Below are 15,712 nucleotides of genomic sequence, written 5' to 3'. Positions count from 1 at the left end.
CAGTTAGGGATGGTTCATCCCGCAAATGATTTAGAAAGACAAGAACTGAATGTTTACCTGGTACTTGTACAGGTCCTCGCTCTTCTACCTCAACTAATCCTGCAGGAATTGAAGAACAATTGGAATATTTATTGAAACAACAGATGATTTTCATGGAATCATAGAATTTACAGGGCAGAAGGAGGCCATTCGGCCATCAAGTCTGCACCGGCTCTTGGAAAGAGCACCCTACCCAAGGTCCACAGCTCCACCCTATCCCCATAACCCAGTAACCCCACCCAACACTAAGGGCAATTTTGGACACTATGGGCAATTTAGCACGCCAATCCACCTAACCTGCACATCTTTGGACTGTGGGAGGAAACCAGAGCACCCGGAGGAAACCCACGCACACACGGGGAGGATGTGCAGACTCCGCACAGACAGTGACCCAAGCCGGAATCGAACCTGGGACCCTGGAGCTGTGAAGCATTCGTGCTATCCACAATGCTACCGTGCTGCCCTGACTTTTAATAGATCGCAGCGAGATAGCTGCTCTGCTACGTACGAAACCCTGAGCCAGAATCAGGTCGTCTGCGAATATTTTAGCACCAGGTTCCCCATGAAAATTGTGTGCGTATATAGAGAGAGGCGTCGCCCATCCGGCCGCGCTCCAGTCAAGTATCGGGTGGCACTCCTCACCGACTGGAGTCGGCTATCCCAGGCCAACAAGTGATCCGCGGCGCTAGGGGTATCGTTATTTTTAGGCGGGATTCTGTTACAAGTTACAAGATGTTGGTCTGCCTGATTGGTCCCAGCATCTCGAGAACCCGGTTATCTTGTTGGCCGAATGAGCTACTTCTGCGATGTCCTCTTCTTCCCAGTACAATCCTGCACTGACCACCACTCCCATTGGCCCGGCTGAACTGCCAGCCCTCTGAGTGGTCAGCAGTCCCTTTTGAGGGACGGGAGTGACAAGTCAACTCACTGGGTGTCTGACTGCCACAAAATGCAGCCGGGGGTCTTGTAAAAATGGCCAAGGCAGGGTCGTCACCACAGCTCTCAGCCCATTGTTTGGGTTGTAACTTTCTACCTGAAATTACACTGAGATTCCTCTGTGACAGCCTCTGCCTTTGGGAAAACTAATTTTAGCAGCTCCACCATCTACCTGCAGTGTTCTCTGTACCTGTAGGTGGCAGCATGCTCGGTATTTACAGCGTAAACATCTGTGACATAACGTTAGATACAAAACCCATCAATGTTACAGTGTTGTGCTCAAGTGTCTGGAGTGAGGTTTGAACCTTGTGACACAGAGAAATCTGGGGGCCTGATTCTTGCTGTCAGTCTGGTAGGTTGAGGCATGGAAGAGATAAAGGTGCCATCTTGATAGGTTGTCCCGGATATCCATTAACAAGGAACTTTCCCACCCCATGCACCCACCCCCCCCCCCCCCCCCCCCCGCCCCCCCCAAAGCATCAGGCGAATGCCCACCAAGCATCAGGCTGACCCTCCCAACAAGTATTGGAGGGGCTCCCTGCAGAAGCATCAGGATGACCCGTTGTGCCCATCAGCCCATCCACATTCACTCTCTCCACCATCGACGAAAGTGGCAGCAGTGTGTATCGCCGACCAGATACACTGCAGGTGTTTGATGGCCACTATGGGCCGTAGGGCCTCTTTCTGGGTTGTAAAAACTCTCTGAGTCTATAACCCACCAAGGTTCCTTAGGCAGAATCGTCCAAACCCACGTCTGCTCCCATTCCAGCCGTCAAGAGCAACACCACCACCTGGAGGTTCCCCTCCAAGTAACTCACCATCCTGACTTGGAAATATAGTCACCGATCCTTCACTGTCACTGGGTCATAATCCTGGAATTCCCTCCCTAACAGCACTGTGGGCGTACCTACACCACATGGATTGACAAATGTTTAAGAACTCAGCTCACCACCCCCTTGACAAGGGCAGTTCGGGATGGTTCATCCCGCAAATGATTTAGAAAGACAAGAACTGAATGTTTACCTGGTACTTGTACAGGTCCTCGCTCTTCTACCTCAACTAATCCTGCAGGAATTGAAGAACAATTGGAATATTTATTGAAACAACAGATGATTTTCATGGAATCGTAGAATTTTACAGTGCAGAAGGAGGCCATTGGGCCCATCAAGTCTGCACCGGCTCTTGGAAAGAGCACCCTACCCAAGGTCCACAGCTCCACCCTATCCCCATAACCCAGTAACCCCACCCAACACTAAGGGCAATTTTGGACACTATGGGCAATTTAGCACGGCCAATCCACCTAACCTGCACATCTTTGGACTGCGGGAGGAAACCAGAGCACCCGGAGGAAACCCACGCACACACGGGGAGGATGTGCAGACTCCGCACAGACAGTGACCCAAGCCGGAATCGAACCTGGGACCCTGGAGCTGTGAAGCATTCGTGCTATCCACAATGCTACCGTGCTGCCCTGACTTTTAATAGATCGCAGCGAGATAGCTGCTCTGCTACGTACGAAACCCTGAGCCAGAATCAGGTCGTCTGCGAATATTTTAGCACCAGGTTCCCCATGAACATTGTGTGCGTATATAGAGAGAGGCGGCGCCCATCCGGCCACGCTCCAGTCAAGTGTCGGGTGGCACTCCTCACCGACCGGAGTCGGCTATCCCAGGCCAACAAGTGATGCGCGGCGCTAGGAGTATCGTTATTTTTAGGCGGGATTCTGTTACAAGTTACAAGATGTTGGTCTGCCTGACTGGTCCCAGCATCTCGAGAACCCGGTTATCTTGTTGGCCGAATGAGCTACTTCTGTGATGTCCTCTTCTTCCCAATACAATCCTGCACTGACCACCACTCCCATTGGCCCGGCGAACTGCCAGCCCTCTGAGTGGTCAGCAGTCCCTTTTAAGGGACGGGAGCCACAGGTCAACTCACTGGGTGTCTGACTGCCACAAAATGCAGCCGGGGGTCTTGTAAAAACGGCCAAAGCAGCGTCGTCACCACAGCTCTCAGCCCATTGTTTGTGTTGTAACTTTCTACCTGAAATTACACTGAGATTCCTCTGTGACAGCCTCTGCCAATGGGAAAACTCATTTTAGCAGCTCCACCATCTACCTGCAGTGTTCTCTGTACCTGTAGGTGGCAGCATGCTCGGTATTTACAGCGTAAACATCTGTGACACAACGTCAGATACAAAACCCATCAATGTCACAGTGTTGTGCTCAAGTGTCTGGAGTGAGACTTGAACCTTGTGACACAGAGAAATCTGGGGGCCTGATTCTTGCTGTCAGTCTGGTAGGTTGAGGCATGGAAGAGATTAAGGTGCCATCTTGATAGGTTGTCCCGGATATCCATTAACAAGGAACTTTCCCACCCCATGCACCCACCACCCCGCCCCCCCCCCCCCCGCCCCCCCCAAAGCATCAGGCGAATGCCCACCAAGCATCAGGCTGACCCTCCCAACAAGTATTGGAGGGGCTCCCTGCAGAAGCATCAGGATGACCCGTTGTGCCCATCAGCCCATCCACATTCACTCTCTCCACCATCGACGAAAGTGGCAGCAGTGTGTATCGCCGACAAGATACACTGCAGGTGTTTGATGGCCACTATGGGCCGTAGGGCCTCTTTCTGGGTTGTAAAAACACTCTGAGTCTATAACCCAACAAAGTTCCTTGGGCAGAGTCGTCCAAACCCACGTCTGCTCCCATTCCAGCCGTCAAGAGCAACACCACCACCTGGAGGTTCCCCTCCAAGTAACTCACCATCCTGACTTGGAAATATAGTCACCGATCCTTCACTGTCACTGGGTCATAATCCTGGAACTCCCTCCCTAAGAGCACTGTGGGTGTACCTACACCACATGGATTGACAAATGTTTAAGAACTCAGCTCACCATCCCCTTGACAAGGGCAGTTAGGGATGGTTCATCCCGCAAATGATTTAGAAAGACAAGAACTGAATGTTTACCTGGTACTTGTACAGGTCCTCGCTCTTCTACCTCAACTAATCCTGCAGGAATTGAAGAACAATTGGAATATTTATTGAAACAACAGATGATTTTCATGGAATCATTGAATTTTACAGTGCAGAAGGAGGCCATTGGGCCCATCAAGTCTGCACCGGCTCTTGGAAAGAGCACCCTAACCAAGGTCCACAGCTCCACCCTATCCCCATAACCCAGTAACCCCACCCAACACTAAGGGCAATTTTGGACACTATGGGCAATTTAGCACGGCCAATCCACCTAACCTGCACATCTTTGGACTGTGGGAGGAAACCAGAGCACCCGGAGGAAACCCACGCACACACGGGGAGGATGTGCAGACTCCGCACAGACAGTGACCCAAGCCGGAATCGAACCTGGGACCCTGGAGCTGTGAAGCATTCGTGCTATCCACAATGCTACCGTGCTGCCCTGACTTTTAATAGGTCGCAGCGAGATAGCTGCTCTGCTACGTACGAAACCCTGAGCCAGAATCAGGTCGTCTGCGAATATTTTAGCACCAGGTTCCCCATGAACATTGTGTGCGTATATAGAGAGAGGCGGCGCCCATCCGGCCGCGCTCCAGTCGAGTATCGGGTGGCACTCCTCACCGACCGGAGTCGGCTATCCCAGGCCAACAAGTGATCCGCGGCGCTAGGGGTATCGTTATTTTTAGGCGGGATTCTGTTACAAGTTACAAGATGTTGGTCTGCCTGACTGGTCCCAGCATCTCGAGAACCCGGTTATCTTGTTGGCCGAATGAGCTACTTCTGCGATGTCCTCTTCTTCCCAGTACAATCCTGCACTGACCACCACTCCCATTGGCCCGGCTGAACTGCCAGCCCTCTGAGTGGTCAGCAGTCCCTTTTGAGGGGCGGGAGTGACAAGTCAACTCACTGGGTGTCTGACTGCCACAAAATGCAGCCGGGGGTCATGTAAAAATGGCCAAGGCAGGGTCGTCACCACAGCTCTCAGCCCATTGTTTGGTTTGTAACTTTCTACCTGAAATTACACTGAGATTCCTCTGTGACAGCCTCTGCCTTTGGGAAAACTCATTTTAGCAGCTCCACCATCTACCTGCAGTGTTCTCTGTACCTGTAGGTGGCAGCATGCTCGGTATTTACAGCGTAAACATCTGTGACATAACGTTAGATACAAAACCCATCAATGTTACAGTGTTGTGCTCAAGTGTCTGGAGTGAGGCTTGAACCTTGTGCCACAGAGAAATCTGGGGGCCTGATTTTTGCTGTCAGTCTGGTAGGTTGAGGCATGGAAGAGATTAAGGTGCCATCTTGATAGGTTGTCCCGGATATCCATTAACAAGGAACTTTCCCACCCCATGCACCCCCCCCCCCCCAAAGCATCAGGCGAATGCCCACCAAGCATCAGGCTGACCCTCCCAACAAGTATCGGAGGGGCTCCCTGCAGAAGCATCAGGATTACACGTTGTGCCCATCACCCCATCCACATTCACTCTCTCCACCATCGACGAAAGTGGCTGCAGTGTGTATCGCCGACCAGATACACTGCAGGTGTTTGATGGCCACTATGGGCCGTAGGGCCTCTTTCTGGGTTGTAAAAACTCTCTGAGTCTATAACCCACCAAGGTTCCTTCGGCAGAATCGTCCAAACCCACGTCTGCTCCCATTCCAGCCGTCAAGAGCAACACCACCACCTGGAGGTTCCCCTCCAAGTAACTCACCATCCTGACTTGGAAATATAGTCACCGTTCCTTCACTGTCACTGGGTCATAATCCTGGAACTCCCTCCCTAACAGCACTGTGGGTGTACCTACACCACATGGATTGACATATGTTGAAGAACTCAGCTCACCACCCCCTTGACAAGGGCAGTTAGGGATGGTTCATCCCGCAAATGATTTAGAAAGACAAGAACTGAATGTTTACCTGGTACTTGTACAGGTCCTCGCTCTTCTACCTCAACTAATCCTGCAGGAATTGAAGAACAATTGGAATATTTATTGAAACAACAGATGATTTTCATGGAATCATTGAATTTTACAGTGCAGAAGGAGGCCATTGGGCCCATCAAGTCTGCACCGGCTCTTGGAAAGAGCACCCTACCCAAGGTCCACAGCTCCACCCTATCCCCATAACCCAGTAACCCCACCCAACACTAAGGGCAATTTTGGACACTATGGGCAATTTAGCACGGCCAATCCACCTAACCTGCACATCTTTGGACTGTGGGAGGAAACCAGAGCACCCGGAGGAAACCCACGCACAAACGGGGAGGATGTGCAGACTCCGCACAGACAGTGACCCAAGCCGGAATCGAACCTGGGACCCTGGAGCTGTGAAGCATTTGTGCTATCCACAATGCTACCGTGCTGCCCTGACTTTTAATAGATCGCAGCGAGATAGTTGCTCTGCTACGTACGAAACCCTGAGCCAGAATCAGGTCGTCTGCGAATATTTTAGCACCAGGTTCCCCATGAACATTGTGTGCGTATATAGAGAGAGGCGGCGCCCATCCGGCCGCTCTCCAGTCAAGTGTCGGGTGGCACTCCTCACCGACCGGAGTCGGCTATCCCAGGCCAACAAGTGATCCGCGGCGCTAGGGGTATCGTTATTTTTAGGCGGGATTCTGTTACAAGTTACAAGATGTTGGTCTGCCTGACTGGTCCCAGCATCTCGAGAACCCGGTTATCTTGTTGGCCGAATGAGCTACTTCTGTGATGTCCTCTTCTTCCCAGTACAATCCTGCACTGACCACCACTCCCATTGGCCCGGCTGAACTGCCAGCCCTCTGAGTGGTCAGCTGTCCCTTTTAAGGGACGGGAGCCACAGGTCAACTCACTGGGTGTCTGACTGCCACAAAATGCAGCCGGGGGTCTTGTAAAAATGGCCAAGGCAGGGTCGTCACCACAGCTCTCAGCCCATTGTTTGGGTTGTAACTTTCTACCTGAAATTACATTGAGATTCCTCTGTGACAGCCTCTGCCTTTCGAAAACTCATTTTAGCAGCTCCACCATCTACCTTCAGTGTTCTCTGTACCTGAAGGTGGCAGCATGCTCGGTGTTTACAGCGTAAACATCTGTGACATAACGTCAGATACAAAACCCATCAATGTTACACTGTTGTGCTCAAGTGTCTGGAGTGAGGCTTGAACCTTGTGACACAGAGAAATCTGGGGGTCTGATTTTTGCTGTCAGTCTGGTAGGTTGAGGCATGGAAGAGATTAAGGTGCCATCTTGATTGGTTGTCCCGGATATCCATTAACAAGGAACTTTCCCACCTCATGCACCCCCCCCCCCCCCCCCCCCACCCCCCTAAAGCATCAGGCGAATGCCCACCAAGCATCAGGCTGACCCTCCCAACAAGTATCGGAGGGGCTCCCTGCAGAAGCATCAAGATGACCCGTTGTGCCCATCACCCCATCCACATTCACTCTCTCCACCATCGACGAAAGTGGCAGCAGTGTGTATCGCCTACAAGATGCACTGCAGGTGTTTGATGGCCACTATGGGCGGTAGGGCCTCTTTCTGGATTGTAAAAACTCTCTGAGTCTATAACCCACCAAGGTTCCTTCGGCAGAATCGTCCAAACCCACGTCTGCTCCCATTCCAGCCCTCAAGAGCAACACCACCACCTGGAGGTTCCCCTCCAAGTAACTCACCTTCCTGACTTGGAAATATAGTCACCGTTCCTTCACTGTCACTGGGTCATAATCCTGGAACTCCCTCCCTAACAGCACTGTGAGTGTACCTACACCACATGGATTGACAAATGTTTAAGAACTCAGCTCACCACCCCCTTGACAAGGGCAGTTAGGGATGGTTCATCCCGCAAATGATTTAGAAAGACAAGAACTGAATGTTTACCAGGTACTTGTACAGGTCCTGGCTCTTCTACCTCAACTAATCCTGCAGGAATTGAAGAACAATTGTAATATTTATTGAAACAACAGATGATTTTCATGGAATCATAGAATTTTACAGTGCAGAAGGAGGCCATTCGGCCCATCAAGTCTGCACCGGCTCTTGGAAAGAGCACCCTACCCAAGGTCCACAGCTCCACCCTATCCCCATAACCCAGTAACCCCACCCAACACTAAGGGCAATTTTGGACACTATGGGCAATTTAGCATGGCCAATTCACCTAACCTGCACATCTTTGGACCGTGGGAGGAAACCAGAGCACCCGGAGGAAACCCACGCACACACGGGGAGGATGTGCAGACTCCGCACAGACAGTGACCCAAGCCGGAATCGAACCTGGGACCCTGGAGCTGTGAAGCATTTGTGCTATCCACAATGCTACCGTGCTGACCTGACTTTCAATTAATCGCAGCGAGATAGCTGCTCTGCTACGTACGAAACCCTGAGCCAGAATCAGGTCGTCTGCGAATATTTTAGCACCAGGTTCCCCATGAACATTGTGTGCGTATATAGAGAGAGGCGGCACCCATCCGGACGCGCTCCAGTCAAGTATCGGGTGGCACTCCTCACCGACCGGAGTCGGCTATCCCAGGCCAACAAGTGATCCGCGGCGCTAGGGGTATCATTATTTTTAGGCGGGATTCTGTTACAAGTTCCAAGATGTTGGTCTGCCTGACTGGTCCCAGCATCTCGAGAACCCGGTTATCTTGTTGGCCGAATGAGCTACTTCTGCGATGTCCTCTTCTTCCCAGTACACTCCTGCACTGACCACCACTCCCATTGTCCCGGCTGAACTGCCAGTCCTCTGAGTGGTCAGCAGTCCCTTTTACGGGACGGGAGCCACAGGTCAACTCACTGGGTGTCTGACTGCCACAAAATGCAGCCGGGGGTCTTGTAAAAACGGCCAAGGCAGCGTCGTCACCACAGCTCTCAGCCCATTGTTTGGGTTGTAACTTTCTACCTGAAATTACACTGAGATTCCTCTGTGAAAGCCTCTGCCAATGGGAAAACTCATTTTAGCAGTTCCACCATCTACCTGCAGTGTTCTCTGTACCTGTAGGTGGCAGCATGCTCGGTGTTTACAGCGTAAAAATCTGTGACATAACGTCAGATACAAATCCCATCAATGTTACAGTGTTGTGCTCAAGTGTCTGGAGTGAGGCTTGAACCTTGTGACACAGAGAAATCTGGGGGCCTGATTTTTGCTGTCAGTCTGGTAGGTTGAGGCATGGAAGAGATTAAGATGCCATCTGGATTGGTTGTCCCGGATATCCATTAACAAGGAACTTTCCCACCTCATGCCCCCCCCCAAAGCATCAGGCGAATGCCCACCAAGCATCAGGCTGACCCTCCCAACAAGTATCGGAGGGGCTCCCTGCAGAAGCATCAAGATGACCCGTTGTGCCCATCACCCCATCCACATTCACTCTCTCCACCATCGACGAAAGTGGCAGCAGTGTGTATCGCCTACAAGATGCACTGCAGGTGTTTGATGGCCACTATGGGCGGTAGGGCCTCTTTCTGGATTGTAAAAACTCTCTGAGTCTATAACCCACCAAGGTTCCTTCGGCAGAATCGTCCAAACCCACGTCTGCTCCCATTCCATCCGTCAAGAGCAACACCACCACCTGGAGGTTCCCCTCCAAGTAACTCACCATCCTGACTTGGAAATATAGTCACCGTTCCTTCACTGTCACTGGGTCATAATCCTGGAACTCCCTCCCTAAGAGCACTGTGGGTGTACCTACACCACATGGATTGACAAATGTTTAAGAACTCAGCTCACCACCCCCTTGACAAGGGCAGTTAGGGATGGTTCATCCCGCAAATGATTTAGAAAGACAAGAACTGAATGCTTACCTGGTACTTGTACAGGTCCTGGCTCTTCTACCTCAACTAATCCTGCAGGAATTGAAGAACAATTGGAATATTTATTGAAACAACAGATGATTTTCATGGAATCATAGAATTTTACAGTGCAGAAGAAGGCCATTCGGCCCATCAAGTCTGCACCGGCTCTTGGAAAGAGCACCCTACCCAAGGTCCACAGCTCCACCCTATCCCCATAACCCAGTAACCCCACCCAACACTAAGGGCAATTTTGGACACTATGGGCAATTTAGCATGGCCAATTCACCTAACCTGCACATCTTTGGACTGTGGGAGGAAACCAGAGCACCCGGAGGAAACCCACGCACACATGGGGAGGATGTGCAGACTCCGCACAGACAGCGACCCAAGCCGGAATCGAACCTGGGACCCTGGAGTTGTGAAGCATTTGTGCTATCCACAATGCTACCGTGCTGCCCTGACTTTCAATAGATCGCAGCGAGATAGCTGCTCTGCTACGTACGAAACCCTGAGCCAGAATCAGGTCGTCTGCGAATATTTTAGCACCAGGTTCCCCATGAACATTGTGTGCGTATATAGAGAGAGGCGGCACCCATCCTTACGCGCTCCAGTCAAGTATCGGGAGGCACTCCTCACCGACCGGAGTCGGCTATCCCAGGCCAACAAGTGATCCGCGGCGCTAGGGGTATCGTTATTTTTAGGCGGGCTTCTGTTACAAGTTCCAAGATGTTGGTCTGCCTGACTGGTCCCAGCATCTCGAGAACCCGGTTATCTTGTTGGCCGAATGAGCTACTTCTGCGATGTCCTCTTCTTCCCAGTACAATCCTGCACTGACCACCACTCCCATTGGCCCGGCTGAACTGCCAGTCCTCTGAATGGTCAGCAGTCCCTTTTAAGGGACGGGAGCCACAGGTCAAATCACTGGGTGTCTGACTGCCACAAAATGCAGCCGGGGGTCTTGTAAAAATGGCCAAAGCAGCGTCGTCACCACAGCTCTCAGCCCATTGTTTGGGTTGTAACTTTCTACCTGAAATTACACTGAGATTCCTCTGTGACAGCCTCTGCCTTTGGGAAAACTCATTTTAGCAGCTCCACCATCTACCTGCAGTGTTCTCTGTACCTGTAGGTGGCAGCATGCTCGGTATTTACAGCGTAAACATCTGTGACATAACGTCAGATACAAAATCCATCAATGTTACAGTGTTGTGCTCAAGTGTCTGGAGTGAGGCTTGAACCTTGTGCCACAGAGAAATCTGGGGGCCTGAGTTTTGCTGTCAGTCTGGTAGGTTGAGGCATGGAAGAGATTAAGGTGCCATCTTGATAGGTTGTCCCGGATATCCATTAACAAGGAACTTTCCCACCCCATGCACCCCCACCCCCCCCACTCCCAAAGCATCAGGCGAATGCCCACCAAGCATCAGGCTGACCCTCCCAACAAGTATCGGAGGGGCTCCCTGCAGAAGCATCAGGATTACCCGTTGTGCCCATCACCCCATCCACATTCAGTCTCTCCACCATCGACGAAAGTGGCAGCTGTGTGTATCGCCTACAAGATGCACTGCAGGTGTTTGTTGGCCACTATGGGCCGTAGGGCCTCTTTCTGGGTTGTAAAAACTCTCTGAGTCTATAACCGACCAAGGTTCCTTCGGCAAAATCGTCCAAGATGTTGGTCTGCCTGACTGGTCCCAGCATCTCGAGAACCCGGTTATCTTGTTGGCCGAATGAGCTACTTCTGTGATGTCCTCTTCTTCCCAGTACAATCCTGCACTGACCACCACTCCCATTGGCCCGGCTGAACTGCCAGCCCTCTGAGTGGTCAGCAGTCCCTTTTGAGGGACGGGAGTGACAAGTCAACTCACTGGGTGTCTGACTGCCACAAAATGCAGCCGGGGGTCTTGTAAAAACGGCCAAGGCAGGGTCGTCACCACAGCTCTCAGCCCATTGTTTGGGTTGTAACTTTCTACCTGAAATTACACTGAGATTCCTCTGTGACAGCCTCTGCAATGGGAAAACTTATTTTAGCAGCTCCACCATCTACCTGCAGTGTCCTCTGTACCTGTAGGTGGCAGCATGCTCGGTATTTACAGGGTAAACATCTGTGACATGTCAGATACAAAACCCATCAATGTTACAGTGTTGTGCTCAAGTGTCTGGAGTGAGGCTTGAACCTTGTGCCACAGAGAAATCTGGGGGCCTGATTTTTGCTGTTAGTCTGGTAGGTTGAGGCATGGAAGAGATTAAGGTGCCACCTTGATTGGTTGTCCCGGATATCCATTAACAAGGAACTTTCCCACCTCATGCTCCCCCCCCCCCCCACAAAGCATCAGGCGAATGCCCACCAAGCATCAGGCTGACCCTCCCAACAAGTATCGGAGGGGCTCCCTGCAGAAGCATCAAGATGACCCGTTGTGCCCATCACCCCATCCACATTCAGTCTCTCCACCATCGACGAAAGTGGCAGCAGTGTGTATCGCCTACAAGATGCACTTCAGGTGTTTGATGGCCACTATGTGCCGTGGGGCCTCTTTCTGGGTTGTAAAAACTCTCTGAGTCTATAACCCACCAAGGTTCCTTCGGCAGAATCGTCCAAACCCACGTCTGCTCCCATTCCAGCCGTCAAGAGCAACACCACCACCTGGAGGTTCCCCTCCAAGTAACTCACCATCCTGACTTGGAAATATAGTCCCCGTTCCTTCACTGTCACTGGGTCATAATCCTGGAACTCCCTCCCTAACAGCACTGTGGGTGTACCTACACCACATGGATTGACAAAGGTTTAAGAACTCAGCTCACCACCCCCTTGACAAGGGCAGTTAGGGATCAGCAACAAATTCTGCCCTCGTCAGCGACGCCCACATCCCACTAATTAATTAAAAAGAAAAGAACGGAATGTTTACCTGGAATTTTTACATATTCTGTCTTTTCTGTCTCATGTAATGCTGCAGGAATTGAAGAATAATTGGAATATTTATTGAAACAACAGATGATTTTGTTACAAGTTACAAGATATTGGTCTGCCTGACTGGTCCCAGCATCTCGAGAACCCGGTTATCTTGTTGGCCGAATGAGCTACTTCTGCGATGTCCTCTTCTTCCCAGTACAATCCTGCACTGACCACCACTCCCATTGGCCCGGCTGAACTGCCAGCCCTCTGAGTGGTCAGCAGTCCCTTTTAAGGGACTCGAGCCACAGGTCAACTCACTGGGTGTCTGACTGCCACAAAATGCAGCCGGGGGGTCTTGTAAAAACAGCCAAGGCAGGGTCGTCACCACAGCTCTCAGCCCATTGTTTGGGTTGTAACTTTCTATCTGAAATTACATTGAGATTCCTCTGTGACAGCCTCTGCCAATGGGAAAACTCGTTTTAGCAGCTCCACCATCTACCTGCAGTGTCCTCTGTACCTGTAGGTGGCAGCATGCTCGGTATTTACAGGGTAAACATCTGTGACACAACGTCAGATACAAAACCCATCAATGTTACAGTGTTGTGCACATGTCTCTGAATTGAAGCTTGAACCTTGTGACACAGAGAAATCTGGGGGCATGATTTTTGCTGTCAGTCTGGTAGGGTGAGGCATGGAAGAGATTAAGGTGCCATCTTGATTGGTTGTCCCGGATATCCATTAACAAGGAAATTTTCCACCCCATGCCCCCCCCCAAAGCATCAGGCGAATGCCCACCAAGCATCAGGCTGACCCTCCCAACAAGCATCGGAGAGGCTCCCTGCAGAAGCATCGGGATTACGCGTTGTGCCCATCACCCCATCCACATTCACTCTCTCCACCATCGACGAAAGTGGCAGCAGTGTGTATCGCCGACAAGATACACTGCAGGTGTTTGATCGCCACTAAGGGCCGTAGGGCGTCTTTCTGGGTTGTAAAAACTCTCTGAGTCTATAACCCACCAAGGTTCCTTCGGCAGAATCGTCCAAACCCACGTCTGCTCCCATTCCAGCCGTCAAGAGCAACACCACCACCTGGAGGTTCCCCTCCAAGTAACTCACCATCCTGACTTGGAAATATAGTCACCGTTCCTTCACTGTCACTGGGTCATAATCCTGGAACTCCCTCCCTAACAGCACTGTGGGTGTACCTACACCACATGGACTGACAAAGGTTTCAGAACTCAGCTCAACACCCCCTTGACAAGGGCAGTTAGGGATCAGCAACAAATTCAGCCCTCGTCAGCGACGCCCACATCTCACTAATTAACTAAAAAGAAAAGAACGGAATGTTTACCTGGAATTCTTACATATTCTGTCTTTTCTGTCTCATGTAATTCTGCAGGAATTGAAGAATAATTGGAATAAACAAAGAACAAACAAAGAACAAAGAAAAGTACAGCACAGGGACAGGCCCTTCGGCCCTCCAAGCCAGTGCCGACCATGCTGCCCAACGAAACTTCAATTTTCTACCCTTCATGGGTCCGTATCCCTCTATTCCCATCCTATTCATGTATTTGTCAAGATGCCCCTTAAATGTCACTATCGTCCCTGCTTCCACCACCTCCTCCAGCAGCGAGTTCCAGGCACCCCTACCCTCTGTGTAAAAAACTTTCCTCGTACATCTACTCTAAACCTTGTCCCTCGCACCTTAAACCTATGCCCCCTAGTAATTGGCCCCTCTACCCTGGGGAAAAGCCTCTGTCTATCCACTCTGTCTATGCCACTCATAATTTTGTAGACCTCTATCAGGTCGCCACTCAACCTCTGTCGTTCCAGTGAGAACAAACCGAGTTTATTCAACCGCTCCTCATAGCTAATGCCCTCCATACCAGGCAACATTCTGGTAAATCTCTTCTGCACCCTCTCTAAAGCCTCCACATCCTTCTGGGAGTGTGGAGACCAGAATTGAACACTATACTCCAAGTGTGGCCTAACTAAGGTTCTATACAGCTGCAACATGACTTGCCAATTCTGATACTCAATGCCCCGGCCAATGAAGGCAAGCATGCCGTATGCCTTCTTGACTACCTTCTCCACCTGTGTTGCCCCTTTCAGTGACCTGTGGACCTGTACTCCTAGATCTCTCTGACTTTCAATACTCTTGAGGGTTCTACCATTCACTGTATATTCCCTACCTGCATTAGACCTTCCAAAATGCATTACCTCACATTTGTCCGGATTAAACTCCGTCTGCCATCTCTCCGCCCAAGTCTCCAAACAATCTAAATCCTGCTGTATCCTCTGACAGTCCTCATCGCTATCCGCAATTCAACTAACCTTTATGTTGTCTGCAAACATACTAATCAGACCAGTTACATTTTCCTACAAATCATTTATATATACTACAAACAACAAAGGTCCCAGCACTGATCCCTGCGGAACACCACCTGGGGCCACCTTGGGGCAGCACGGTAGCACAAGTGATTAGCACTGTGGCTTCACAGCGCCAGGGTCCCAGGTTCGATTCCCCACTGGGTCACTGTCTGTGCGGAGTTTGCACGTTCTCCCCGTGTCCGTGTGGGTTTCCTCCGGGTGCTCCGGTTTCCTCCCACAGTCCAAAGACGTGCAGGTTAGGTGGATTGGCCATGCTAAATTACCCGTAGTGTCCATAAGGGTTGGGAGGGGTTATTGGGTTGCGGGGATAAGGTGGAAGTGAGGGATTAATGTGGGTCGGTGCAGACTCGATGGGCCGAATGGCCTCCTTCTGCACTGTATGTTCTATGTAATCTATGTAACCACTGGTCACGGCCCTCCAATTAGAAAAGCATCCTTCCATTGCTACTCTATGCCTTCTATGACCTAGCCAGTTCTGTATCCACCTTGCCAGCTCACCCCTGATCCCGTGTGACTTCATCTTTTGTACTAGTCTACCATGAGGGACCTTGTCAAAGGCCTTACTGAAGTCCAGATAGACAACATCCACTGCCCTACCTGCATGAATCATCTTTGTGACCTCCTCGATAAACTCTCTCAAGTTAGTGAGACACGACCTCCCCTTCACAAAACCATATTTATTGAAACAACAGATGATTTTGTTACAAGTTACAAGATGTATGTCT

General features: G+C 50.9%; 1 protein-coding gene across 9 annotated transcripts in view; it reads right to left on the bottom strand.

Moving 5' to 3' along the window:
- Window positions 1-15,712, bottom strand: part of LOC140421308 (uncharacterized) — an 834,768-nt gene that overhangs the window by 480,691 nt on the left and 338,365 nt on the right. For all 9 annotated transcript variants that reach the window (XM_072505936.1, XM_072505941.1, XM_072505940.1 and 6 more), the window contains exons 22-25: window positions 13,948-13,989; window positions 12,608-12,649; window positions 9,720-9,761; window positions 7,803-7,844 (exon numbers count right to left, since the gene is read on the bottom strand). In XM_072505936.1, coding sequence (XP_072362037.1) covers window positions 7,803-7,844; window positions 9,720-9,761; window positions 12,608-12,649; window positions 13,948-13,989 — 168 coding nt within the window. The remainder of the gene's footprint in view (window positions 1-7,802; window positions 7,845-9,719; window positions 9,762-12,607; window positions 12,650-13,947; window positions 13,990-15,712) is intronic.

Source organism: Scyliorhinus torazame, chromosome 5 (assembly GCF_047496885.1).
Source record: "Scyliorhinus torazame isolate Kashiwa2021f chromosome 5, sScyTor2.1, whole genome shotgun sequence".
Taxonomy (NCBI): domain Eukaryota; kingdom Metazoa; phylum Chordata; class Chondrichthyes; order Carcharhiniformes; family Scyliorhinidae; genus Scyliorhinus; species Scyliorhinus torazame.
Note: the sequence above shows the minus strand (reverse complement) of the source record. Positions and strands in the feature narration are given on the sequence as shown.